A 27,830-nucleotide genomic window follows, 5' to 3' on the forward strand; every position below is an offset into this window, starting at 1 on the left:
TTGGTAATTACAATTAATTATCTAACTCGAGAAGTCCTGTCCTCATTATCAAAATGTCAAGGTGACATTTGTAGACACCCCCAAATGCCATCTAACTGCGGTCTTTTCAGCGACGTACTAATTGCGTAGAATTATTTCCGATTGGCAAAGAAGCCTCACGAATTGAGAAACATACCACGTGACTGCGCTCCAAACCACATCATAAAGCAGTGCCCTCAAATAAGCTGATTGAAAGCTTCCTAACATTGCCTGTCGCAAACCCAAAGAGACAGCGCATCACCTTGATAATGGTACAGACTCTCATTTCTACGGCACATCCGTCTCTCAAGGCCGACTGATCACATTGATAACAAAAGCCCCTTGATAATGCGGCCGAAGCACCGCTCTAACCCCGCACAAAAAGCGAAATGCAATAGAATAGGCATGGAATGTTTCAAATTCCCGGCTCTGCTCGCACCGCATCGAAAGAGTGCGCGCGCAGCTATATTTTGCGCCAGAAACCTGCTTCGGACCAAATTAAAGTCACGGTTTTATTTTTCATGAAAGTGTACGCATCCTGCAAAAACAGGTTCGTGGCAAAAATAAAAGCGAAAGAAACAGACCGAGAAGCGGCCCATGTGTAGAGAAAAGGCAAAAACCGACACATTCAAGAAGGAAAATATACAACTTCTAAATGAGCCGAATTGGCAATCGGGATGCTTGCAAAAAAGAAAAATGAAAAAAGAAGAAAGGAAAACCAGAAAACATCAGATTTCAGTGTGCCCTTACTATATATTAATTAGTAAGCCCCATTGGACACCAGCTGCTGCCTAGAGGATGTGTTCGAATAGCTCTCCTGCAGCTACGCAATACTGAGTCCGCTTTATCACATCTTCAGTGGCTTTCTTCATGACCGACGCTGGGATTCTACGGCAGGCATCTGTTATCCTTGCCTTGAGCTAATCTGACGACCGTCTTGATCATGTAAGCACGATCTTTCACATAACCCCAAAGAAAGAAATCGAATGGAGAGAGGTCAGGCCAATTTACAGGCCCGTGCCTTCCAATCTATTTCGCATGAAAAGTCGCATCCAGCTAGTTTCGTGATCAGTTTCTGTTGTGTGCTGGTGCCCTATCTTACTAATACCACGTAAGTGGACCATATGACAGCGGGACTTCGCTGAGAATCTCATCAACCACTCCTTAAAGAATTTCGTCCACGTAACGCTGTCCAGTCAGTGTGTGACTGAAGATAGGACCGATTATAGCACTGGCGTAAATTCCGCACCACACATTGAACGACCACTGATACTGGTGCCGATTGCGCTTTAACCAGTGTGGATTGGAATCACTTCAATAGTCTGCATTATGCAAATTTACCTGGTCGTTTTTCTGCGAAAATTGGCTTCATCTGTGCCCGTGATCTTGTTCAAAAAGTACGGTATGGTATGGTGTGAAGAACTTTATTTAGGTCCTGAGGGATCAGGCTGGGATTGATACGGGCCGCTCCCACGTCGGTACAGAGAGGTCGAGCCCCTCTGCCGTCACACAGGCCCTCTGGACAACCCTGAGTTGGTCCGCCAGCACTTCACTGTGCAGCATCCGCTGCCACCACTGTTCACCTCGAGAACCATCACCGGCCAACGCCAGGCAGCGCCAAAGCATGTATTCAAAATCGAGCAAACCCCCACACTTACTACAACAGACTGAAACCCCGCAGCCCGGATTAATTTTATTCATGATGACCGGGTTAGGGTACGTTCGTGTCTGCAGAAGCCTTAATGTAAACGCCTGTGGCCTATTTAATTCAGAATGTGGCAGGGGGAATACCCTGCGCCCTAAGTAATAGTGTTTGGTGATTTCGTTGTAGGTTAACAGTTGGTCCCTGTACTCAGGAGCGCGAGATCCAGCCCGGTGACGGTGACGCATCGGTTTTTGTGAGGACCCAATTATACAAATCTAGGCGATTCTACAGGCCCCTATCTTCCACGCATTGGTGCTGGTTCAGGTGGTACAGCTGAAAGGCCGTCATTTAGAATCCTCCAAACTGATGACTTGGAAATTGGTACCTAGGTGACCACGTCCCGCACGCTAGAATGAGGTTTTGAGGTCATAAATGGTAGAGCATACGTACCTACGTTATGACTCAAAGATAGAGTCCTCCGCCGCTGTTTCTTGAAACTGCCGGTTTGTCTCAGGTTTTCATAATTTCTGATGGTACTCGATGCGTTTGGTCTACCACCACACTTCCATGATTGATATATATTTGCGACCTTCCTCTTGTTGCCATTTGCAGATCCCAAGGCAAGGATGACGTTCAGAAGAGTATAGGCTTGGGCTGGTTGGTAATTCATAGTTACACTAGAAGCATAGCGCGGAAAGGACAATCGACAAAGACTAGACAGGACAAGCGCTTATCCTGTCTAGTCTTTGTCGATCGTCCTTCCCGCGCTATGCTTCTAGTGTAAGGATGTTTTCTTTCTACTCATTAGAGAAAGTCATGGCGACTGGGACGAAACAAAACGCACCCTTAAACATTTGCACTGACGTTGTCAATTCGCTTTTGTGGTGATAGGTTTCGTGGAAAAAAAAACATCCGTGCGCTTTATCTACACTAAGACAACAACTATCACAGCTTGTTTCTAACTAACACCAAACGCGACGTGTTACTTCGGCCAGGGCGGGGCAGGTGAGGCGCTAGCTCGATCACGAGGTTTTTCTTTATTTCCTTTATTTTGTCCTGGTTAACTCAGAGGGAGCATGTTCGAGGGCGCTGCTTTATGATTAGGGTTATACAGGAACACTAATGGAGGTGGGAGCGCAGTCACGTGGTATTCTCCATATTTCGCAGGGTTTGTTTATCAATAGTAAAAAAATAGTACGCAATTAGTAAGTCGCTGAAAATACCGCAGTCAGATGTCCATTGGCTGGGCCTCTAAATGCCTAATTGACACTTTAATAATTAGGATACTACGTCTCGAGTTAGATAATTGATTACGATGACCTAATTAAATCTCAGTAACGAAAAAACTACTGGTAGCTACTCCACTGTACAGGAAACAATATGCACTAGATTTTCCTCGAGTAATGCATTGCTCTTTTTTAAATCTTCGTGTATGATAGTTCACTGGGATACCCTGTATATATTTATGACCTCTTTATGCAAGTGATGATGTTTCAATCCCTAATGAATGTTATTAATTATAAGAAATGTTTTTGTGAGTCGTTAGCATTGTTTACTGGAAAGAGCAGCAATACTGAGACACATATCATTCACGTGCATTTCCCACTCCGTTGATAAAAGACTCTGCCGAAGGGGTCACTGAAGTCTGTAGGTTTTTTCAGGGTCAAGAAAGCACGCAAAGCAATTTGAAGCGAGGTGAACATACAGCAACATATTCATTCTCTAAGCATAGGCTATCCATACCTTTAGAAATAATTGTTAATTGGCTACCTCCTTGTCTTTCAAAAATATAATGAAATTTGTCCTGTGTATATATTTGAATATATAAATTTAAAACAATGTTGAAGTGAGAAAATATGGATGAGGTAGCCGCCGCTGGTGCTTCTAATGAGCTTGGCCTCCTATTGTCAGGATTTGCACAAATAAAGCGAAAGTATGAATTAAAAGTCATGCACGTCCGTGCCAACAATGATGTAGTAAGGTACTAGCCATAATAAAATTTTGAGTGAAAAGGTTGAGGCAAGTCAAAAGAAACCTGAAATGATGTGGGTGAAAAAGCTCTAGTAATGACACTTTAGGTGTGTGTGTGGCGGAAGGGGGGGGAGAGGTAGGCTTCGTCATCGCCGGGGAGGAGGCCAGCCTCCCCCACTCCCCCGGAAAACTCCGGAGGGGGCTCCGGCCCCGGAGCCCCACCGTAGTCGGCACCTATGCATCAGTGAATGATATGCAAGGGCCTCAACACATTCCCTTGTATGGAATAGTGAAAACTAGCCGCCGTGGTTGCTCAGTGGCTATGGTGTTGGGCTGCTGAGCACGAGGTCGCGGGATCGAATCCCGGCCTCGGCGGCTGCATTTCGATGGGGGCGAAATGCGAAGACACCCGTGTACTTAGATTTAGGTGCACGTTAAAGAATCCCAGGTGGTCAAAATTTCTCGAGTCCCCCACTACGGCGTGCCTCATAATCAGAAAGTGGTTTTGGCACGTAAAACCCAACAATTTAATTTTTATTAGTGAAAACTCGTTGCTGCGCTTGCAGCATCCACACGGCAGCCTCAGCGTGCATATGCGTTAGGCGTGCGCTTTACAGCACAATGGAAGCCTTGCAATAGGTGTTGTACTGGAACACATGTTTGAGTGTGGTGTGTCTTTTAACAGCATACAGCAGATATTGTCGAAATAAGGCCCGTCGAATATCGCTTTCCTTGGCAGGTACGTTGTTCTCACTACAAAGCATCACGAAGGGTTCACTTTGTGGCCGTCAAACGTGAGCTTCAGCTGGAATGCGATGGACGTTGGGCCAAAGAGAGACTTAGTAGGTATGTTTTTTTGTTCTTTTTTAACGAGGTTTGACTCGGATGTTGGGAATGGTAAATACGCATCACAACTTATGACGGGCTTTTGCAGCCGGAAGAAAATGGCAGAATAATTAACGCAGACCTGTGTTGGACCCCCTTTAAATGCGGAGTTTGTGAATTGTGCTATTTAAATCATTACCAGCTTGGAAGGTATACGGCTCTGCTCGCCAACGTCATCTCAGCCAGGAACAATAGTGCAACTTCCTCTGTTGCACCAGCTTTGTGAATCCACCGGGAAAAGGATTAGTCCGACGCTTATCCATGCTAGAACAATATAACTGTTACAACAATTTTCTCGCGTTGCACTGAAATTTGATGATTTCGCCATTAACCTGCATATCTTTCGCACAGGTACCAATGGCCGCGTGCCCTACGACAGTGCAAATATGAAGCCATACACGTCAGTAGCAATTTGTACGGGCTTCGCGAATGCAGAGCCATGGGTCCTAAGGCCGAAAGCCGGTAGCTGTAACATCACGACACGTCTTTATGGTGGCTTTGCTTCCAAGCGCGTTAGCCTCGAAACCTTAGCGACAGATAGTACTCGTATCAAGAGATACGTATGACGCGGCGTAGATGAAACTAGTTTGCAGTCATTTATTCGCAATATAAACTACTATAGTCATTAAGCGTGTCTGTGTGGACGATTGACATCACAGCACCATATGCATTGACGTAACCGCCGTCTTTCACAGGCCCGTCAGGCGAACGGTCGTGGAGTTTGTTCCTCGTAAAAATAGCGAAAAGTCGGCCTGACTACGTGAGTAGTTGCGATGTTTGCGCATTGACGCATGATCGATGGACGATGCAGAGGTAGAAAATGTACTTAATATACATTTCCAGATAGTGCCTATATAGGGTGAGAATTGCACGCCTCCGTTATACCTGGTTGTATGGAGTCTGGCGCGCTGCTGTGCGGGCCATATCCCACCTCCTCAATCGTGTCAGTGCAAAATAAATGTAGACTCCGCACTGCCACTCGAGCGCTCTATGCATGTATAATCTTTTCGAGGGTGCTTGGAATAAGAAGCCGATATTTTTCGCAGGAGACCTGGCCAAAGCGATTCGGTCAAAGACGGATCTTGTGTTCGGCGTTTACCATTCTCTGTTCGAATGGTTCAATCCTCTGTTTCTCCTGGACAAAAGTAACAACTTTACCACCAGCTATTTTTCGGAGGTGAGCCACCGAAATAAACTTTCGTTCACGTTTCCCAGCTCTCTTTATTTTTCCTTCTTTTGGCACGTTATCCGCGCAGTCATGCTCTTTCATAGAAAGGCATGCAGCTTGGTGAGGTTTGTGCAGTTTGCAACATGGTCGACAGAGGAACGCACTTGACTCAACAAGGAAAATGAGCTCTTGTTTCTAGTATGATGATACGCGAAGGATTTATCGCTCATAAATCAGTACTGAAAGAGAAACAAAGAACTATATTAAAATTAATAAGAAAGGACGCACAAAGACATATTCATCTGTTTCGCATTTGGAAGTGTATGGGCCGTATTAAGTAACGATTCTTCTATTTTTTTTTTCATTTCTTTGCTCTTACCCACCGCATGGCTCAGTGGCTATGGCGTAATGCTGCAGAGCGCGAGGTCGCGAGTTCGTACCCCGGCCTCGGCGGCCGCATTCTACCGGAGCAAAAGCGTCTTGCGTACTGTTCTTTGAACGCGTGTTAAGAAGCACCCGGTACCTAAAATAATTCGCGGCACTTCGTTATGGCGTTCCCCCATAAACCATTGCAGTCTTTCGGGACGTTAAACATAATATCCCCCCCTCTTTTTTTTGCCTTTGTCACAGTCTTGCACGAAGCCGCTCCCCCGCTGTCGCTAGGATCGGCCACTCGGCGAGACGAATGCAAAAAGCTTAATAGAATTAAACTAAAACAATCTTTTCAATATACAGCCCCAAATCCTTCAGTGATGAGAACATCAATTATAAAGAATTATGGATTCGAGACAAATTATAAATTTAGTGACCAAGATTCACAGCAATTGCGGACATAATTTGGGTGCTAACCACCAGAACATAATTCATGGGAGTTAGTTAAAAAAAATTTATTATTAATCACTTTAGGACCATTGTTGCAGTTGTGGAATTCAAGTCGCTCAGTTTTCAAGGCATTTCCATTTAGTATACAGTGACCTTAACAATACTGCCAGTCTCCATGGTTACATGTTCCCAAAATCTGACACGACGCGCTCTGGTATTAATACATAGTTTGGTCCCACATTGCGTAAGGAAGGCTGTCTCGGAAAGTGTTAGGTAGGATCCCAATGCATTCCGCCACAAGGAACGGACTTTCCAAAGCTGGTGCTAATCTCCTGATTCTTAGTTGATGTGCCTTGAAAAATCGCCGGCTTCACTTCCGCAATTGTATTATGACGTTCACTGCCGTCACCATCTCACTGTGCCTAAATACTTAGCCGTCATGCAATATCTTTTTTAAGGCGAAAGCCTTAAATGCTTCATTAGACGGTGGCCTTGAAAGCGTGGCATGCGGTGCAGAAAGTCATGTGAGCACGACTCGCGCGGACACGCGCTCGTGTCACTTCTCTAGCGTTCGTCGTCACCTTCTTCCCCAGGTGGCTACGATGCCGTTCATCATGCAAAAAAGGCAGAGTTAATTAAGTTAGAATTAATTCAGGCACTCGAATCCACGACTTTTGGTGGGAGTCGAACCCTCCAGCTTATGTGGCTCCTGCTTATGTGGAAGTTGAATCCACGACCTTTGGTGTTAAGGCAGAGTTAATTAAGGCAACTTAATTAATATTGAGTTAATTAAGGCACTCCAACACTCGACCTTTAGTGGGAATCAAAGCCATGACCCCTGGTCTTAATTAGGACGAAGTTAATTGAGGCACAGTTAACTAAGAAAGCGTCAATTAGGGCACTCGAACCCATGACCTTTGGTAGGAGAAAATAAGTAATAAGAACTAACAACACATTGGAATGAGTGTCAAGTAATTTTAATGAATGTCTCTTGAACGCACAGGCTTTCGCCTTCACCCTCTTTGCCGTATGCTGAAGTGACTGTCATTTTTTTTTTCAAAATGTTCCTGCGCCGAAACCATTTCCTCCTCATTTCGTCGTCATCATCGCTACCGCCTTTCTTCGCGCTTTCAGCAAAACATTTCAGTGACAGACATTCCAAAAGAAATCGTCACTTCACGCATCCTCTTCGTTGTCGCTGTGTCAGTTTCATACAGATACAGGAGGGTCTCGCAATTTGTTGTCCATAAGCCACTGTGCATCGTTGTCAGGTTGGTCACTTCATCTGACAGCCCTAGGTGACTTTTCCACGCAGATGATGTGCATCCGGTGCAAACTCCGGGAGCAGAACACGTCGTACATTTCTCATGCCCTTCTCAGAGAAAATCGCAAGATTAGGTTGTGGCAGATATACAAACCACCCTGGCTCGAAGTCTCCGGAGAGAGGCTACGCCCATCCTCAGGTTGCGGGAAAGGGAGGAGACACACTATAAGAGAAGCCTTAGCAACTAGGGTACGTGTGTCCCGCCAAAAGCGGGTTCGGAAATAATTGAAACAGGTGGGGTTCCAAATCACGAGAGCGAGCGAACATTTTTGTGAGCCAAGGTAATGAATATGCCGTGACTATATGTCACTTCACCTGCAGTGGACTCTTATTCAGACTTAAAGGGACACTAAGGCAAATAGTATCGACGGGGACTGTCTAAATACAATTCCAGAAACCTGGCAACGCTTGTTTCGTGCCAAGAAAAGACTTGGTTTACGAGAAAATTGCATCTGAAGTGTCCGAATAGCTTTATCGCAATTCAAACCTCCCGCCACCCAACCGGGGAGTGGTGACGTTGCATACGCCGGCACCGCCCTTTGCTGCCGTCGGGGACGGCGGCATGGTTTTTTGCGCGAAACGCAAACGCGCGGCCTTGGACAAAACCGAGCCAAGATAGGGCGGTGGATTCGCCGCTGGACCGTTCGAGCATCCCGCGACATCACATGGAAGTGAAATTCTCTGCTGCTTGCGGTTTGTGTGAGTTTCGCGAGCCAGCAAAACCACCGCAACACTACGCGATAACGAAACTACTGAAACGCGAAAGCGCGGGCAGCGCAGAGTCTAGCGAAAACGAAACTTCGACCGCCCACGTCGTTGTCAAGGGTAATGTCAATGAAATTCTTCTTTCTAAAATTGAAATAGAACTGGGGAACTGGCATTTTCTTTCGTCTTATAATGCCATGCAATTATGTTTTGTCGTGCGATTTTGCGCGCTGTGCACAAGGAAACATGACTAGTGGTATAATTCAGTGCTACACGAATACTGAGGCAGAACAAGCGGATAGCAGAGCTTGATCACGCGCTGGAACATGGTAGAAAATGGCATGGTTTCGGTACCTGCGCACGTGACCGCACGACCGTGGGAACAAGCAGACGAAGCGGAAGTACATCTCGCTTGCTTCGGTGCGAAGTAAAACAAAAAACATGCAGACATTCCGTTTGTGTGTTTTATTATTTCTCTAAACTTCAATTTGTCAATTCAAGCAACAGATCGCACAGATAACAGATGTTGTCTTGAATAATTTTTGAACTCACGTGTACCCACGAGCGACGTCACACTGCGGACACCAGTGCGTAGGCGCAGGCACACGAATACGTCATCCTCCGGCTTGGAACGCAGCGGCCGCGAGAAGATAAAACAGCATTCGGTTTGAAATTTCATATCTTTCCGCAGCGCGTATATAGCAATGTAATAATTTGCAGACACCACTGTTATCGCGCAATGTATTCTCTGTGCTAGCCAGCTCAACATGGCAAGACCTGGTGAGGGGCCCTTTAAGAGGAAAAACCGAAATCAGGAAAGACATAATTTATGATAACTCAAAGGGAAGCTCATTACTTTTCGAAGCGAGATCAGGTTGCCTTAGAACACATACTTATAAAGCGAGATATCAGAAGGAAGAATACGAGTACGGCTTGGAGCGCGGCGGCCGCGAGGAGAAGAAAAAACGGCGTTCGGTTTGAAATTTGAGATCTTTCCGCGGCGCGTAGCGATGTACTATTTTGCAGACACGATCGTTATCGCGCAATGTATTCTCTGAGCGTGTCAGCTCAAAATGGCCAGACCTGGTGAGGGGCCTTTTAAGGATTTTAATTCTGGGATTTTACGTGCCAAGAACACGATATTATTATTAAGCACGCCGTAGTGGGGGACTCCGGATTAATTTCGACCACCTGGTAGTTCTTTAACGTGCACCTAAATCTAAGTACACGAGCGTTTTTTTTTTTCATTTTGCCCCATCGAAATGCGTCCCTCGCTGGCCAAGATCGAAACCGCGACCTCGAGCTCAGCGGTGCAACACTATAGCTACTGGGCTATCATGGTGAGTGAGTGAGTAAGTGAGTGAGTGAGTGAGTGAGTGAGTGAGTGAGTGAGTGAGTGAGTGAGTGAGTGAGTGAGTGAGTGAGTGAGTGAGTGAGTGAGTGAGTGAGTGAGTGAGTGAGTGAGTGAGTGAGTGAGTGAGTGAGTGAAAACATTATTGAGCTCTAGTAATTGTGTTCTTCTGCGGCCGGGGAGACTCTTCAGGGGAGTCTTCATTTTGGAGGCATGGTTTAGACAACTTGGTCTTATTTTTCCTTTTCTTTAGTTCCTGACAGACTTTCTCTTGGAGTATCCTCTCTCCGTGGATGAATTTGTAATTGTTTCAATGCGATTTTGTGGGGAAATTCTCCGTACGTTATTTTCCATTCATTTCTTCCTCGAACATTCTTGTCTTTAGTAAGAATTAAGCCTGTTCGCTAATACCATCAGAATTCTGGCCAATTCCCCCGCAGTGTGTATGCCGCCTCACAATTGAAGGATAAACAAACCAAACCAATGTTTTTTGAGAAAATGGAGGTGGCCCGGCAATCTGAAGTTTCAATTATAAAGCTGCGCTGCGTATCCCATCGCTTAATTTTACAGCGAAGCTGTATATGGCTAGCTGATTCGTCCGTTCGTCCGTCTGTCGGCCGCCTGTGCGCCGAAAACTCCTCCAGCGCAACCCCATACGCATGCGTGAAAATAAAGAGAGTGAGAGAGAGAGAGAGAGAGGCGATTAGCCAACACCACCAAGATAGCACAAGGCCTGTCGACTCCGATCCATGACGACACGCTACCTGGCCCGAAATTTCCATTGGCAAGGCTGGCGGTATGAAAGCGGTGACGACAAAATCACTGTTGCCTACTCGGGAGCAGCCTCATTAGATTCATGGCAGTCGGGCCAGGTTACATGACGTCATAGATCAGAGTGAAAAGGCCTTGTGCTATCTAGGTGGTGTTGGATTAGCTGTGCCAGTAGTGACGTCGTTGCTCTCCGCCGCAGCCGTGTGCGCGCGCAGCAGTTTCTCTCCGGCTCCGAAATGGGTAGGCCACGCGTCATACGCACTCCTTAGGAGCAGGCAGCTTTCGATCAGCAACGCCGCGAGCAGAACCAGGAACGAGCTCGTCTACGCCGTGCCGATGCTGCAGCCCGGGCACAAGAGTAGGCTCGTGTAGCCGAGCGCAAGCAGCAACTGCATACTGACGATCTGGCAGCCTACCAAGCCGTCGTTTAATGAACCATCGGGATTAAGCCGTCGATAAACACCGGGGCTGCACGTTTCAGCTTCGCTGGTTAACCATCTGTACGGAGTGCTTGGGCGGTTATGTTGCTTTAAACAGCACGGTTAGTCGCCAACGCCGTTCTTTACTTGCACAAATCGGGTCTCGCTGTATCCCTCATACAGCTTATTCCGAATATGCAATAAGCCGGAATGAATTGATCACTTTTTTATCGTGCAGGCTGTTTTCCGCTAACAAAAAGAATGCTTTAAGGAGTTGGGCATCGTGATCTCGGGCTGACTTTATGCAGTTCTGTGGTACTCTCTCTTGGACAATCCGTATTGGGATACATTCACAGGAACGTTTCCCGAGCCATATTACCTATGCGATAGAAAATGATTACCCCATTAACGCTTCCCATTTCTTTCATGATTAGTTTACTTATGATTCATTAAATTATAAAATTCAGATAGGAAAAGAACAAAGTCATACTTCTACTACCACTAATAATAATATTATTATTATTCAAAATTTAAGTTATCCTTCACCTCAACCCTACCATTTACATTAATTGCCATTATTATTTTAAGTTATTTCTACTTATTCTTATCTGTGCACGGCTGACAGCATTCTTCCAATTTATTCTTTTATTTATGATATGTTTCTTTAATATATTCGTTTACATATACCTTTGTTCGTTTATCATACTACCAAATTCGTGGCTTATCCCGCACAGTGTTTGTGATATTGTACAAGACACATTGTCATCAGCATCATCAGCATCATGGGAGGACAGCTTGCTGGCGTCGCAGTGAGTTCAAAGCCGAACGAATCATTGAACTCTGCTGGCTTTTTTTTTTCTTTCGTTATGCATGATGTGTTTCGGCGGCGGCAGTACGGTGTGTCGCTATACGCTGCTTGAATAGTAACCGCATTAACGTCGACAGTCATCGCAAGATGCGCTCTGCCGTAATTTTTTCTGCTTTTTTTTGTTCACTATGCTCTCCCCTGTTCCGTTAGACTTGAGAATCGGTGAAAAACGTTGCATTTGACGACGCTTCGATATTGGGAAAATCTGGATGATTGTACGAGACCGGCGGGATTCAACAAAATCAGCGATGTTTTACGAGAGTCTGTGGCTATATGAACCAGATTCACACCGCCTATAAACATTTGGTGCTTTAAAATGTCTAAGCTCTAGCACCAAAGCGTCTTCCCATGGTAAGGTGCTGTCATAAACGTCGCAAACAAACTAGCAATTGTTGACGCAGTTTCTTTTATTAAGAGTTCAGCAGCACCCCCCGCCCCCAATCCTCACAAGAGCACATAATAATCCAATCTATATGTCGGTATAATATGTTACAATTCTATTCCAATGCTAATCCTTTTCGCGCCTAGTCACTGGAATGAGTTATACGCTTTCACGTTGATCGGGTTGCCTTGAACGGTGGTTGATAAGAAATGTATAGAATCGAGCGAAAGGCGATCCTTACGTTGTACCAATCGTACTTTTTCTCACTTAAAGATTCATCCCAGTGCGGTGTATTCTTACCCATTGTATAGGAGAGATGAAATATGGACGAGCTGATATATCGATGTGTGCGAAAGAAAGACAGCGCAAACTACAACGAATGATAAAAAGTGGTGTAGCCTTTCGGCTACCCTTCTAAATGCATAGTGACGTCCTCCCTTTCCGTCACATTTCATGGAATTTCTGTAAAGGTGGAAAAATGAACTACGTACGTAAAGGGGAAACAACTGCATCCGGTGTTTCTGAACATGCTCCACAACTTTTTCATGTACAGCACATGGCTCCACAACATTTGACCCGCCGTGGTTGCTCAGTGGCTATGGTGTTGGGCTGCTGAGCACGAGGTCGCGGGATCGAATCCCGGCCACGGCGGCCGCATTTCGATGGGGGCGAAATGCGAAAACACCCGTGTGCTTAGATTTAGGTGCACGTTAAAGAACCCCAAGTGGTCAAAATTTCCGGAGTCCTCCACTACGGCGTGCCTCATAATCAGAAAGTGGTTTTGGCACGTAAAACCCCAAATATTATTATTATCCACAACATTTTCATGTAAAACGTATGCCCTAAAGCTAGTAAAATTAACATAATCGATGCCAACTAATTAGCTAATTAAGCGCACTACAAAGAATATTCATAGTTTCTCAAGACGACCTACTGTAGCCACAGCCATCTGCAATGTACCACGTTTTCTTTAGGGTTTGTTTCAGTAGCGTGAAGCATATTGTAAGTACAGAAAGAGGTCCTGTGGTCAAAGAACGAACGGAGGACTGCTTAACAACACATTTTGAGAACCTCAAAGAAAATAGCAGTTATAATACACATAAAATAGTGCGACACTGTACTCAAAAGTGAAAGAAGATAAAGAGGGAAATATTTAAAACAAGTAAAACCTCAGATTAAATTTTAACTCGGTAATGTCAAATATACGCAGACTCATCACACTACGAATGAACTGTTTTCTAAACAACAAACTTAATAAGAGAGAAATAAACGCTGCTCGGGCTTTTCGATTTTGTCTGACTGAGTCCTAGTCGTATGCGGCGTTTGAAAAATTCCATACACCGTTTCTCCCGCGTTCCTTTTACGCCCCCTTTTGTCAAGGAGTGAGTAATAAACATTCCATTCATTTATTCGTTACAGAGATATTCCCTGCAGAAATGTCGTGGCAAGGTTCTCTTGCTAATTTTCTTAGGGTTCAATTCTGGCGCAGGCATTAAGACGCTCTCTGTTGAACTAACGGTGAGGAAACTTGCTGGCTATTACTTCAACAATCTGATTTGTATAACGTAGTAAGGAATGGGAAATGATTAAGCTTGTATGTAATAATCCCTTAGTAATGACTCTGCACTGAATGGTAAGCTGCTGAGTGTTATGAGTCTAATGGCTTGATTTTGGAGCGTATAGTCACGGATGGCTGCACCTGTGGCGGTATTCTCGGGCGACCACTATGCAGCTTTCATAGTCCGGAGTCGCACGCGTATGCAGGCTCTCTAGCGATCACTTTCGGAGATACTTTCACATTCACCTTCCTCGTTGAAACTTGATATCACGTGGGAGAACTTTGTCTTATATTGCTTTCGCGAGAGTCTCAAGGCATGCTCTCGTTTGTGTGACGGTTTGACCTAAACGTACGCGCTTTTTCCTCAGGGCAAAACACTCGTCGAGCTGCACGAGCTGGTGGAGCGGTACAAGCCCGAGATCATCTGGTCGGACGGCGACCCTGCACCCGCAGAATACTGGAAGAGCCGGGAGTTCTTGGCCTGGCTCTACAACGACAGGTAGTAGACAAGACGCGCCTGAGGACGATGTCTTGTCATGGCTTCGCGATGTGTTGTTCTGCGTAGGCGACACAGCGCTTCTTTCTCTGTCGCGCAGCCCTGTCCGAGACACGGTGGTCACTAACGACCGCTGGTGCAATGGCTGCCAGTGCCATCACGGCGGATACTTCACGTGCGACGACCGTTACAATCCAGGCAAGAGCTAAGAAACCCGGCTGGCCACAGCCAGCGTTCAATTCGTTCTCTGGCAGTTTTTTTTTTCACTGCCTTACATTTGCATGTGCAGGGTGTGTGGTTCGTTTTCATGTTATTGATACGAAAGCACCAAATAGCCCATTGAGCAAAAAAGCCGGCATCTGTCGTCTGGACATGTTGGGTAAGAACATGTGGCAAGAACAATTATATGTTGGGTAAGAACCGGAAAGGAAAAAAAAATATGTGACAACCGAACACGCTGAATCCGACAGCTGGAGACCTAATGGTAGAAACATCGTGTGGTCCACAAGTCAGGTAGTATACAATCGCCTAATAATTACCGGCCGATCTCATTAACAAGTATTCGTAAAATATTAGAACACGCAATACAGGGTGTTCTTGAGCTGCACCATTTTTTTTAAAGATTGCCTATAGCAGATAGCACAATTATAACCATTGATCTAAATTACTCGATGAGGCGGCCAAAACTTGTACAGGAAATCAAAATGTTTAATTGAGTAATTAACCGAATTACTCAAATTAACTCTTTAATTGAATAATTTATGCCACATATTTCGATCTACGAATTATAGCCGCTGAGTTCGCACGGCGTATCCAACTGGAACGAATTATCTGGACAGCACCAGTTCCGACATTAATTTTCAAAGTGTCCGACGAAATGCATTCATTTTTCGCGGGCTGGTCATCAAATATTTGGTTTGCATTCTTGTTTTGTGCTTGCTTTTCATTGAAATGAATGCTGTTCTGTATGTTGTATGCATGTTTCCAAAGATTGTATGCACTTTTCGCTTCACTTTGCTGAGCGCTTGAAGCCTGCTTCACCTCCGCCGCGGATAGGCCCGGTTTTTCACTACCTCCGGGATCGGCCCGCATTTTTATTAACGGACGCGGACACGAGAAAGTACTGACCAACTAGAGGCTACCAGCTTCGCTGTAAAAAAAAAAAAAACTTTATTTTTTCTCCCCCTGCCCACATTTCATTTACGTCAGCCCACAGCTTTAAGGTAGGGATGCCTGCTTGTCATACAAACTGGTTTAGCGAATCTTTCATCCCTAGGACAAATGTCGACTGCAACCACCTTCCTGCTTCCATCGCTCTTATCCCGGATTGTAACAACTTCAAATCTGATCTTAACCATGCTTTTTATTAAATTGAATGCTTATGTATTTCTATTTTCGACCACTCATCTCTTTAACGCCCTCGGGATTTGAGAGTACTTGAAATAAATAAAATTAATAAAATAAAGCATGAGATATGGACATACATCATATAGTACAGTATAGTATGGTATAGTGTAGTATAGTATAGAGTAAAATAGTACAGTAAAGTATAGCATACCATATGACATATATGGTATATGTTATATGGCATATTATACCTCTCGGTTACAGAAAAAGCAGCAGACGATAGATCGCTACTATGACGGGCTCAGGCGACTAAGTCACCGCCGTCTCTACTATTTTGTTCTGCTGATTGCTCAGTGCCCCTGGCGCATTACACGCATCTGAACCCCAGCGTCTGTGCTTTCTGTGTCCTCTACCTGGGTCCCGTTCAAATCTGTGCTGGTGACATGTTTAACAATTTGAACTCCAAGCAGCGGCGGTTTGAATGCGCAGGAGTGCTACAGCCGCACAAGTGGGAGAACTGCATGACCCTGGACCGCCAATCCTGGGGCTACAGGAGAGACGCTACCCTGGCCGACGTGCTTTCGATACAGGAGCTCATCAAAACACTCGTCGAATCAATCAGGTACAAAACGTGTACTCTGCGTATAGTACATACACTATACTCTGCGTACGCTTTTACGTTACAAGTTAGAAGGTCTCACCGCTGTGCGGGTACAGACTCGCCGCCCGAAATTTACACCCCTCAATTTGGAAATTTGGAATTTGGTCTAAAAGCCTATACCCCTCCCCCTTCCTCCTTTCTTGCGCTTTTCACCTCGAAATAAAGAAAAAAAGTTGAAAATCACTCAGCATACACTAAACAGGGTGAAGGCGAAAGCATGCGCGCTCACGAGGCATTCATTACACTAATTGACATTTTCATTTTAACGTGTTGTTGCTTCCTATTACTTGTTTTCTCCCGCCAAAGGTCGTGGGTTCGACTGCGTTAACTAACCCTACCTTAATTAACTGTGTCTTAACGCCGCCCTAATTAACACCAAAGGTCGCAGGTGGGACTCCCACCAAAGGTCGTGTGTTCGAGTGCTCTAATTAACAATATCTTAATTAACTGTACCTTAATTAGCTTCACCTTAATTAACACCAAAGATAGTGGGTTCGACTCTCGACTTTCACGATGTCAATTGGAATCCAACTTGGAGATGTCGCCGGTTCGCCCATATCTCCAAGTGGTTTCGACTCCCACCAAAGGTCGAGGGTTTGACTTCTACCAACGGTCATGGGTTCGTATACCTTAACTATGCCTAAATTAACTGTGCCTTAATTCACTTCACCTTAATTAACACCAAAGGTAGCGGTTCGACTCTCGACTTTCACGATGGCAATTGGAATCCAACTCGGAGAAATCGCCGGTCCGCCGATATCTCCAAGTGGTTTCGACTCTCACCAAGGGTCTCGGATACGAGTGTTCTATTTATTTATATATTAATTAAGTGTACCTTAGTTAATTCTGCCTTGATTAACACTACAGGTCGTGGGTTCGTCTCCCACCTAAGCCCGGGGGCTCGACTCCCGCCAATGGTCGTGGGCTCGAGTGCCCTAACTACCTCTATTTTTATTAACTGTCAATTACCTTCGCATTAATTAACACCAAATGTCATGGGTTCGACTCCCACCAAAGGTCGAGAGCTCGACCCCTAATTTTGGTGTCATTGAATTATGGTGTCACAATGCCGGATGGACAAATTTTAGTCCCATGAGCCGCGTAAGGCTTTCGCCTTAAAGGGACCCTGAAACGCTTTTGACGATTTTCTACAAACGTACTGAGTCGTTAGAGTAGGTCCTTCTGATCATTAATTGACACATCTAAGTGCTCTGCGTAAAGCGTGTAATTTATTATAAGGTTTTAAAAATGCACATCGCTGCCGATCGCAGCGCACTGCTCGGCGGAATTTTAAGCCGCCCCTATCCATATGACCGAAATCACCCACACGACGTCAGTGGGGCGAGCTATCCGATTGGCTGACAAGGGCGCGTGATCGATAATTTTTCCAACTTTATGGTAAACAAATAATCTTTGTAATAGTTGGAATGTTAGTTAATTTGTTTTTATGAAAAGAAAGTAACATAAAGAGAATGCACAAGGACAATTTTTCAGTACATTAAGCACTTCCGGCACACAGCAAGTGTCGTCTGCTTGTGTTACAACGTACTCCATTTTGACGAGAGCTCCGCGGTCACAGTTGGTCTCAGTCTTTTCGCGAGCACTATGATTCGACTTTGTTGCCTTGTGGACTGCAAACGTAGCGACTGGCAATATGTTAAGCTGCGACATCGTGTCCCTCTGCAAGGCAGCGTACGAGCGAACTGGCTGCTGCGCATCGGACTACCGCTATCCGATCGGCGCCAGGATTTGCGCGTTTGTGGCCGTCACTTTACACCGGAAGATTACTAACGCAACAGCGTTTCGCGAGTCCCGTATTAGGGCAAACGTAAGCGCAAGGGGACAGGGTCTGGCCGCTTGACTGTGCCGTAACGGGATGAGCCGAGATGAGCAGAAGGGCAAATGTGAATGGTCTGCACGGTGCAGCCACCTGGTGGCATAGAGCGCAACCATACACAGTAGCAGCAACGAAGCGTATTCTTTGCTGCTGGTGCGTATTTTTCGCAGGAGTGTAATCATCGACACGTTGTTTTTATAAATGTTTAAAATGTTTTACACTTGGTTAGAGCAATATTAGCGCTTTGTTTGGCTGGTTAAGCGCTGCGCCAACAAGTGTCTGGACCGTGTAGACCGATCAGGCCGCTCACGTACGTCTACGCCAAAGTTCCTTCATCAGCTTGAGTTTATGCCTCCAATGATTTGCCGAAATGACCAGCTTGCCTGTGGTTAACGAAATACCAGACACGTTCGGCGCTACGACAGAATGCTCGCAACGCACGCTGCTTCGATAGCTCTCGCTTGGGGTCGACAGCCAAGCGGCTAGCGGAGAGGTCTCGCGCGGGCGGGGGCGGGCTCCAAAACAAACGGAAGTGGACGATGTGACGTCGCATCGTGACGCAGGACCAGTGAAGGCGGAGCGTAGCCCCGCTCGCTCGGCGAACGAGTTGAGGAGGAAAAGCGTGGATGGGGAGGAGGGTAACTTCTAATCGCTTGTAGCTCCATTAATACGTAACGCTTCACTCAAATTGTGGTGCGAATGTTCTACTTAAGCTGTACCCCACGAGTCTACAAAATTTGTCCGAACCGTTTCAGGGGCCCTTTAATAAATGAAGGTCTCGACGAACCAAGGCTTCTGAGCGTCGCTGTCACGTGAGCATGTCTATGAGGTTAAGGCAGCGTACATGCATGGCTGGCTGACTAAACATAAAGGAGCCGCGGCCCTATTTTTGAATAGCTACATTTACATGGATGCGACCGCAGCATTTGTTAACGCGTCACGGTATACAGGATGTCCCAGCTAACTTTAGCCAGAGTTTAAAAATATGCAAATGCCACATAGCTGGACAGAACCAAGGTAATGTTGTTTGCCGTCGCTTGGAGATACTCAAATTATGTTTGTATTCCGCATAATTAAATAATTAGTCTTAATTAATTGAACAACTTCTCAAATATTATAACTAGATGAAAAGTGTCAATGAGAAAACTGTAGATTAACATGAAAAACTCCCGATACAGCTTTCTGTTGCTCAATACGTGCTACATAAGAGTGTTTTCCGAGCGTGAAAGAAGCCTGCTATTGCACACAAGATTGCCGCGCGACTGGCCGCTCGAGGCACTTTGCGTGTTTTCACGGGCTTCTTTCATGCTCGGAAAAACATTTTTATGTAGCATGTACTGAGCAACAGAAAGCTGTATCGGGAGTTTTTCAATGAAAAGTGAACCCAACAAAAACCGTCTTGTTGCTGCTATCTCTTGCTTGCTTGCGTGCTTGCTTGCTTGCTTGCTTGCTTCCTATGCAATGGCGCGTACCCACTACGGGGGATAGGCCAAGACGCCGGCGGTTAAATGGAAAAAGGATATAGGAAAACGTGTGTTTTTGAAAGGAGAGCAAGTTAGAAGGTAATAATTCTTACTCAATTTAATTGGAGTTTTGTAAATTATTAAATAATAAATCAGTAAATTAACGTAAATTTGAATTTGTAAAATAATAAATAAGTAAATTAACTAGGTATTCTCCTTGTGTAACCAAGGAACTCGCATACGGCCCTGCATACGTTCATATATGGCTAAAACACAATGTAGTTGGCGCAAAGGAGAGAATGTTTTCAGTGTTTATAGCAATGCCTGATTTTTCGGAATGGAATTTCGAAGTATTTCTTTCTCTTAATTGCGGATCGGCGGCAGGGTATTAAAAAATTATCAATGGTTTCAGGTTCTTTGCAAAAAAGACAGTGAGGACAGCGCCAGACCAGACGTGTGTAGATAAAAATTTATAGTTGGAATACGGCATCGTAATTTTGTGAGGGAGATTTCCAATTTACGTGTGCGACACCACTGATTGTCCCAAGTGTAAAGCAAATGGTTTAAGTGTGATATTTCGAATGTCTGTTTTGCAGAGTATTTTTAAAGAGGTAGTTTTCTAAATCTAGCCGCGGTGATGTAAGCAGAAGTTGGCAGAACATACGACTGGTTCATGTAGGGATGTGCGTGCAAGTGCGTCGGCCATTTCATTGAAAAACAAACCACGGTGACCTGGTGCCCGTACCAAGCGCACCAGACAAACGTCGAAGGGATCAATGCTTCTATTTGGTTCAAAAGTGTACTGTTTGAGGATGAGGTGAGTACTGTGCACACTGACAACGAATCGGTCACTGCTACAGCTGTCGAAGAATTTACAGGAAGTTTTCGAAGAGCTAAAGTAATTGCTAATAATTCTGCTTGAAATATAGGTGTAAAATCAGGAAGTCGCATTGAATACGACCAGGATAGCGCATCAGAAAAAATGCCTACACTCGCTTTCTTGTCACACATTGATGCATCCGTCGCTATCACATTATTGATTTTGAATTGTGCTAAATTATCTTGTAATAATCCGCCTAGATATAATCCGCCTAGGCAGGAGTTTGGCATTGGAAGGAAATATGTCGTCAAATTCAATTCTAATAGTACTTATGGGTTTTTGAGGGGAATGATCTCGCGTATATGAACATTTTATGTTTCTTGTTATGCTCGCACAACAAGAACCTGCGAATTGTACAGACGGGTCCATGTTTCTTCAAAGAACGCAGATCCTTCCTTAATAAATACATACTGCGGTTGTCTCAATGAAGGTGCGTAAATGTTTAACTAGGTTTTTACTGTAAGAATGCGGAATCTTCAAACAAGTTTGCGTAATCGGGCTTCTTGATATAATATATTATTAGAAACAAATTTTGACACACCAAGATAAATCCGGAGAGCCTCTCGCTCTAGAAGAACGAGGTGGTTAATCCTGTATGCTGGCACACCAGAAAATAAAACGCACCCAAATTTCAACATGGGTCTAACATACATACGATAAATCTTCATGAGAGTGTCCCTGCGTAGACCAGAGCGACATTGACCGAGTTTGCGGATCATCCCGACAGCGCGCGCTGCCTTAGACGCAACATGTTCGATGTGGTTGCGCCAGCTAAGTTTTGGATCGTATATAACGCCCATATACTTAATAAAGACACGATGAGGGATTATTTCCTGGTGGTACTGGAGGGAGACATTAACCTACAAGGGAAATACAAGCGAGGCAACCTTGCTAACATTTAATGACATACGAAGATTCTCAAGCCAATCTTCAATTAGTGAAAAAATATGACTGTAATATTCTCTGCAGTGAGTGGAATATCACTCGCTGACGCGAAGAATGCAACGTCGTCTGCTTAAACATACGCTTGTACGTCATCATACAGTAGAAATGAACTCATTGGAATATTAAACAAGATAGGATAGATAGATAGACAGAACTCTGTGGAACTTCTCTGGACTGATTATACTTTGACGTCTACGTAAACGCCGCCTTGGGCGCAATATAATTTTCTATCTCTTAGGAATTCATATATCTAATTTGTAATATATGGAGGAAAATTCATGCTGTTTAGAATATTCAGGAGTCTGACATGCTCTACGCTGTGGTCTGCATTAACTATATTAAGAGCCACCAACGCGGCATACTGCCGCCTGTGTCGAGCAAGCTTCATGCGTCCTTTCAAATCAACGTGCGCGCACCAAATCGAGCATCCCGGTCTAAATCTGATCCGACATGAGCTCAGTATTGTGTTACCATTTAAAAACACCAATATACGCACATATAACACTCGTTCTATTAGTTTCAATTTATTAGATGTTAATGCAATGACCGATTGCATTATGTTGTCCATATGCAATGCCGCTCCTTGTTTCTTAAGCAGGGGGAGAAGTTGACGATATTAAGTAGGTCATGTAGAGACACGTTAAATACTATTTTTAGCATGCTCGTTGTGATACCAGCTGGACCTGGAGCTGAGGCAGGTAGCAGTCTCGCTACGTGAGCAAGCTCTTCAATCGTTACATTTATAAAATTGTACCCGGATGTAAGTCTGGCAAAGTTCAATTGTAACTGAGCTGTAAAACGCATTTCCAATCCTCTGCCATATTTTCCCAATGATTCTGATAATTTTTTAGGCGATAGGATTACTGAATCAATATTTACGGGCGTTGGTATATAGCCTTGCGAAAACGAAGAAACCTAAAAAGCGCTTTTTTATTGCCACTCTTCGATAAAATATTGTTACGTTTTTCATCTTAATTATTCTTTGCTAATGAAACTGTTCGTTTAAACACAGCTGCAGCATACGTATAGTTACTCCAATTTTCTTCCACGCAGCCTTTCGGCGTCTGTAATCTCCGTGCATATAGATAGAGTTCCACCAGGGACAGCCAGAATTACCTTTTGCTGTCGATACTACAAACTCAGATTTCTTTATGGTACCCTTCAAAACCGAGCAAAGGCTCATAGCTTTAGTGTCTCTCTCCATACCTATAAAAAAGACAACGTGGACTGTAACGTTTTATTGAATTTTGAATAGTCCACAAAAATATGTACTTCATTATCTGAAGAAATTAAGGGACTGACAGTATACATAAATAGAGGACGGTGATCAATAATTGTGGCGTCATCAACGACAACCCAAGATGAGACTGATAAGCATGAGCTAGCAAATGATAAGTCTAAGACAGAGCGCGACTGACATGGAACAAAAGTTGCAACTTTAGAATTTAAACAAGTAAAATTGTTCGAAGCCCAATCCCATAAACGTTTCCCAGATGCATCTGTGCGAAAACCCCACGCCACATGATGTGAATGAAAGTCACCCGCGAACGGTTCTTTTTTTTTTTTTTTTTTGCAGTAGTCCACGGTGACCTCAAGTGTACGGACATCTTGTATCCCAGCAGGGAAGTAGGTATTAGCTATAGAGAGCGTTGCGCAGCCTGGACGTGTTATTTCTAATACTAAAATTTCGCATCCAGGAGATATATTCTGATATGAAATTTTTGCTCTATGACAAATTTTAGATGAAATGAACGAAGCCAGTCCTCCACTTCGGGAAGGTCTACCCGATCGAAAGCAACGACAGTTTTTTTTAAAATGAAAATCATGACCAGCTGTCAACCAAGTCTCTTGTAACAGTATATCGGGAGTATTTGGGATATGGGATATATTAACTCTGTAGTAGCAGAAAGTATTGACCGGCAATCCCATTGGAGTACCCTAAGGCACCCTATGTTGGTGAAAGCCGAGCAGTGGCAACTGCTTGCTCCAAAATACTTTCTTTCAAAAAGTCCGTCCTATTAAGAGAATCTTTCGCACACTCTTTAGTTTTGGAGTTAGTAGGAGAACTAGGCAATTTGTTATTAGGATATCTGGTGCGTTTGTGAGCCCGAGGGTCCATGTCTACATTTTGATTGCCTAGCGACTCTGGTTCTGAGTGAACTTATTGATCAAATTGTTGTGAAGTTGAAGCTTGTGCTAAATCTGTACTCGCTGAGGGGAGCGATTTCGACAGTTGTGATTTAGGGGACTTAGCAAAAGAGGAGGTCTGAGTTTGGACACTACATTTTATTGAGATATCTCAGAGAATTGCGTAGACAGTACTTCAGCCAAAGAGTCTGTCAAATTTGCTTGAAGCTTTTCTGTTGCTTTTTCAACAGCTTCTTCTATCACATTTTGGGATCGTCTGGGAAAAAGATGAGTCCATGCTGAGCAACTGGTGGGCTGTAACTGCAGCATATCCCTGTGCTCTGCTCTGAATTTCTGCAAGAGCTTGGCGACGAGTGCAACGTCTCCTTTCAATTATTTCGATCACTTGAAGCTCCTTTGATCTTGCAGGACAATTAGAATAATCAGCGAGATTATTTCGATTACACAAACAGCATGATGCATCTTGAGATGTACAATTGTTATCGCTATGTTCATCCCCGCATTTACGGCATCGAGTGGTTGACCGGGAACCGTTAGCGCTGTTTCAGAAACGCCGACACGTGAGGCAATGTAGTGCTCGTGGGGCTAGAGGTTCAGCTCTGTAAATCAATGGCCAAACCTTAATCTCTGATGGGCGAGCCGTCCCTGCAAACGTTGCGATAACTGTTTTAGTTGGGACTTTCTTGTTATCGATTACCCGTGTACAGCGGTACACAGATACTACACCTGCCGGAGAGAAAATGTCTAAGATTTCTGCTGCTCTTAAGCTTACATCTGTAGCCTTGGCGCTCTCTGGCCACTTCTGGCCCTTGTGCCAATAAGCTCCAATCATCATCATGATCATCATTATCATAAGCTCACATCTATACCGCGGACTGGGCATTTGCAGCAAGCTAAGTGAGGTGGGATGAAACAGCTCACCGGGTGCACGGCAAAATTAGTAGATTTTAGCATATCTTGCACCTGGTTCGGTGAAGAGCAGAGGATCTCCCCTCGTCCAAACTGACGAATCTCGGTGATTTGCTGGAAGTGAGTGGAGACTGCCTGAAGTTCAGTTTGAATTGCTTTAGAATTCTTCACGCGGATCATCCCCCCGTTTGTGGGTGCCAAAGCCACAGGAACGCTGCTGGTTCTGCTTCGAAGAAACAGCTCCACTGGTGTATCCTGAGGGGGGGTATGGAAGCAGGCCAGAGGGAGACCTTCTGGTCTGGAGAGGAGACAGACATCGGTTCAAAAATAACCACGACTTTCAATCAAAAAAGTTGTGAAATAAAACTACAAATGTAAGAGAGTGACCGCCGGCCACTCGACAGCAAACCTGAAAGTAGATTGTATCAGAGCTAGGTGATCTCCAGTTAGCACTTTATGGAACGACAGTAGCGTCGAACACCGCAGCGCGAGTTAGGCTCGAGCGGTACAGGCCTGGGATACACCAGCCTGGGAGCTGCGGCTGGTATTCATTATAACTGTTTGTTATTTATTATATCACTATTTGTTATAACTGCACGAGAGTCCGCGCTGTTTTGTTCCTTAAGAGGGCCGAAGCCATCGAAGTGGCGGTGCATTTGAGTGCTAGCGTCATCGTTTTGGAAACGCTGGTCGCGAAAGAACGTTGGAGTATTCGGAGCAGCACGTAACTGGTTGTCGCCCTAAAGGCATCAGAGCCGGATTACTCGATGAAGCCTACCTGCTTTCTTTTTTCATTTAGAGTGCTCATTCGAAAGCATGCCATGAGGATAATTATGTTACTCTCATTCCTATATTTTTCATTTTCTACCCACTAACGCTGCTCATTCTATACTAACTCTGCTATACTATTCTATGCTGCTCATTCTACCCACTAACGCTCATTCTATAATGCAGTACAGTCTAAATGACCCGCTTTTTAATTCACACTGTTTAAAGAACCGGTTGTCAGATGAATGCAAAACTGCATTAGATTAAATGATGGAACAAGAGCTAAAGCAGCTCTTTGGTTATATATATAGAGCTTGTGCAGCACGATGGATATCTAGCACTTGGAAACTTTATCCACGGGAGCCTGTGACAATCTGATGTTTTCTTATCTATGTCTCTGAGCGCTGACGATTCATGGTCGTGTTGGCAGTCCGTTCAAAAGCAACATGCTCTTGCAGTTGTGGAGGCAACATCCTCATCAACGTGGGGCCAACTCGAGACGGCAGACTGGAGCTCATCTACCAGGAAAGGCTGCAGCAGCTAGGCCGCTGGCTCAAGGTGAATGGCGAAGCTGTCTACGGGTCAGCAGCATGGACTTGCCAGAACGACACTGCGGCTCCCAACGTCTGGTATGCGACTCGTACCCATAGCCCTTACTTCCCTGTCCGTAATCACGCGGCAAATTTCCACGAACAATTTCCGCGAGAGAGGACGTATCTTTTCTCAAAAGCGGTTTGAAGATGTTTCACTGCACCGTTCTTTTTGTTGTTGTTGTTGTTGTTATGCAGAAGTTGACAAAGCTTCAGCATCACTGCGACAGCTTATAGCGTTGCTTTATGCGGGCTTTGTAACTCAGGTTAACTTTGTAACTTGGTTTTTGTAACTCAGGTTTTGGAAAAAGTAAGCCCTAAATTAGGGGACGCTTTTGGCTTGGCGTACGAAGGAACGCCGAAATAGTAAAAAAAGAACCCCAGGTGGAGCTATGGTTCCGCGCATGCGCAGTGTCGAGGCTATTTTTGGGCACACTGAGGTAGCGCAAAACATGCGCCAAGATGCGAGTCCAAGGCATAAATTTCGGCAGAGACACTTAAGACTGTTTACGTGTGGGAGTGTGAAAGCATTATACCATTCGTAGAACTCGAAACATCACGAACGCGCTTATTTTATACACTCATGACGTGGCGCCACCTCCACCCCATTGGCTGCGCCGTCACATGTCCACTGATGCACGCACCAGGCCAAACCTTCAGACAGCCAGATGGCTGCGACGTGATGTGCGCAATGACGCACGCACTAGGCATACATTTAGTCTGCACCGTGGAGCCGCCGTGGCGTCGGGGAAGCGTGCTCGTCTCGCACAAAACTTTCATTTCAAAGTTGTTATATTCCTTTGTTTACACAAACCTGCCTGAGAAATTTGACGTCAATCCCAGCATTTCTCGACGTGTTTTTACCATTTGCACCGTCGGCCATTTTTGGTACTATCTTTCGGTCGCGCCGACTACGACGGATTTTCGCGTAATTGGGCATATAATGCTTTCGCATTAAAACTCTTTGCGACTGAGTAGCCATAATGAGTGTTTCTTAAGATACGATCGAAAGAGCTCCAGAAGTAATTGAGAATGTTCAAGGGGTCGGCGTGGTCCGTTTTCATTTTAAGGACGTGTATCTGGATAACTTTATCCCTCTCAAAAGCAGGCAAGACACATGGTTGTGCATTGGTTACATCTGCGTGAAATTGAATTTTCTAGTGCAATCAAGAACCATACAGGGTCATTGGTAAATCGAAGTTGTGGCACTGTTCAGTTTACCGTGAAGGCGACGCTGTCGTTTCTGGTGCATAAGATCGTGATCATGGGCTGCAAGTTACACAAGTAGCTTGTAAAGAAACCCCAAAAGGGGGGACTGCGAATATAGCATATTTTCAGTATCTCAGCCCTTGCTACACTGCTCTGCTCATTTCATTTTAAGCGAAGCTGCTACTACCTAGATGCGATAGAGAGTCACAGCTCTAAGACGTCCGCTCCAAATGCCGACAAAAATAATCGAGAGAACCACTGAGATAGCACAATAAAATTTGGAAACGATGCCTGGTATGTCAAGTGGGCAGTGAGTGGGTTAACTTATAACCATGTAAGGTAACTAGGCACGTTGCGGGAGATCATCTAGTTTCTGTTAAATGCGCCTTGGGGTGTTAACAATAGGTCATTTTTAAACTATCGGGCATATCAAGATGAAGCCTAATAAAAATAGAGTGTCTTGAAAAGAACATGGTGCAGAAATTTAAAATTTGTCAATGCTGTGGGGCGCTATAGGAAATTATCACGCTTGCTTTAATCTGAGTTTCTCGATGCTATCGAGAAATTCGCGAAATTGAAATGAACAATCCAAACTGGAAACGTTCTTGTGCTCCGGAAAACCGTCCAGAGGCCAGAGGACTAAAATGTTCTGCCGTTTGCGAAACAATAAGCGTAGTACTGTAGTCTGCG

General features: G+C 44.8%; 1 protein-coding gene across 1 annotated transcript in view; it reads left to right on the forward strand.

Moving 5' to 3' along the window:
- LOC142582723 (alpha-L-fucosidase-like) overlaps positions 1-27,830 on the forward strand; it is a 73,994-nt gene that overhangs the window by 43,680 nt on the left and 2,484 nt on the right. The window contains exons 3-8 of the mRNA XM_075692703.1: positions 4,374-4,480; positions 5,566-5,696; positions 14,256-14,386; positions 14,484-14,581; positions 16,220-16,352; positions 25,800-25,970. Of these exons, the coding sequence (XP_075548818.1) occupies positions 4,374-4,480; positions 5,566-5,696; positions 14,256-14,386; positions 14,484-14,581; positions 16,220-16,352; positions 25,800-25,970 (771 nt within the window). The remainder of the gene's footprint in view (positions 1-4,373; positions 4,481-5,565; positions 5,697-14,255; positions 14,387-14,483; positions 14,582-16,219; positions 16,353-25,799; positions 25,971-27,830) is intronic.

This window comes from Dermacentor variabilis, chromosome 1, assembly GCF_050947875.1.
Source record: "Dermacentor variabilis isolate Ectoservices chromosome 1, ASM5094787v1, whole genome shotgun sequence".
NCBI lineage: Eukaryota > Metazoa > Arthropoda > Arachnida > Ixodida > Ixodidae > Dermacentor > Dermacentor variabilis.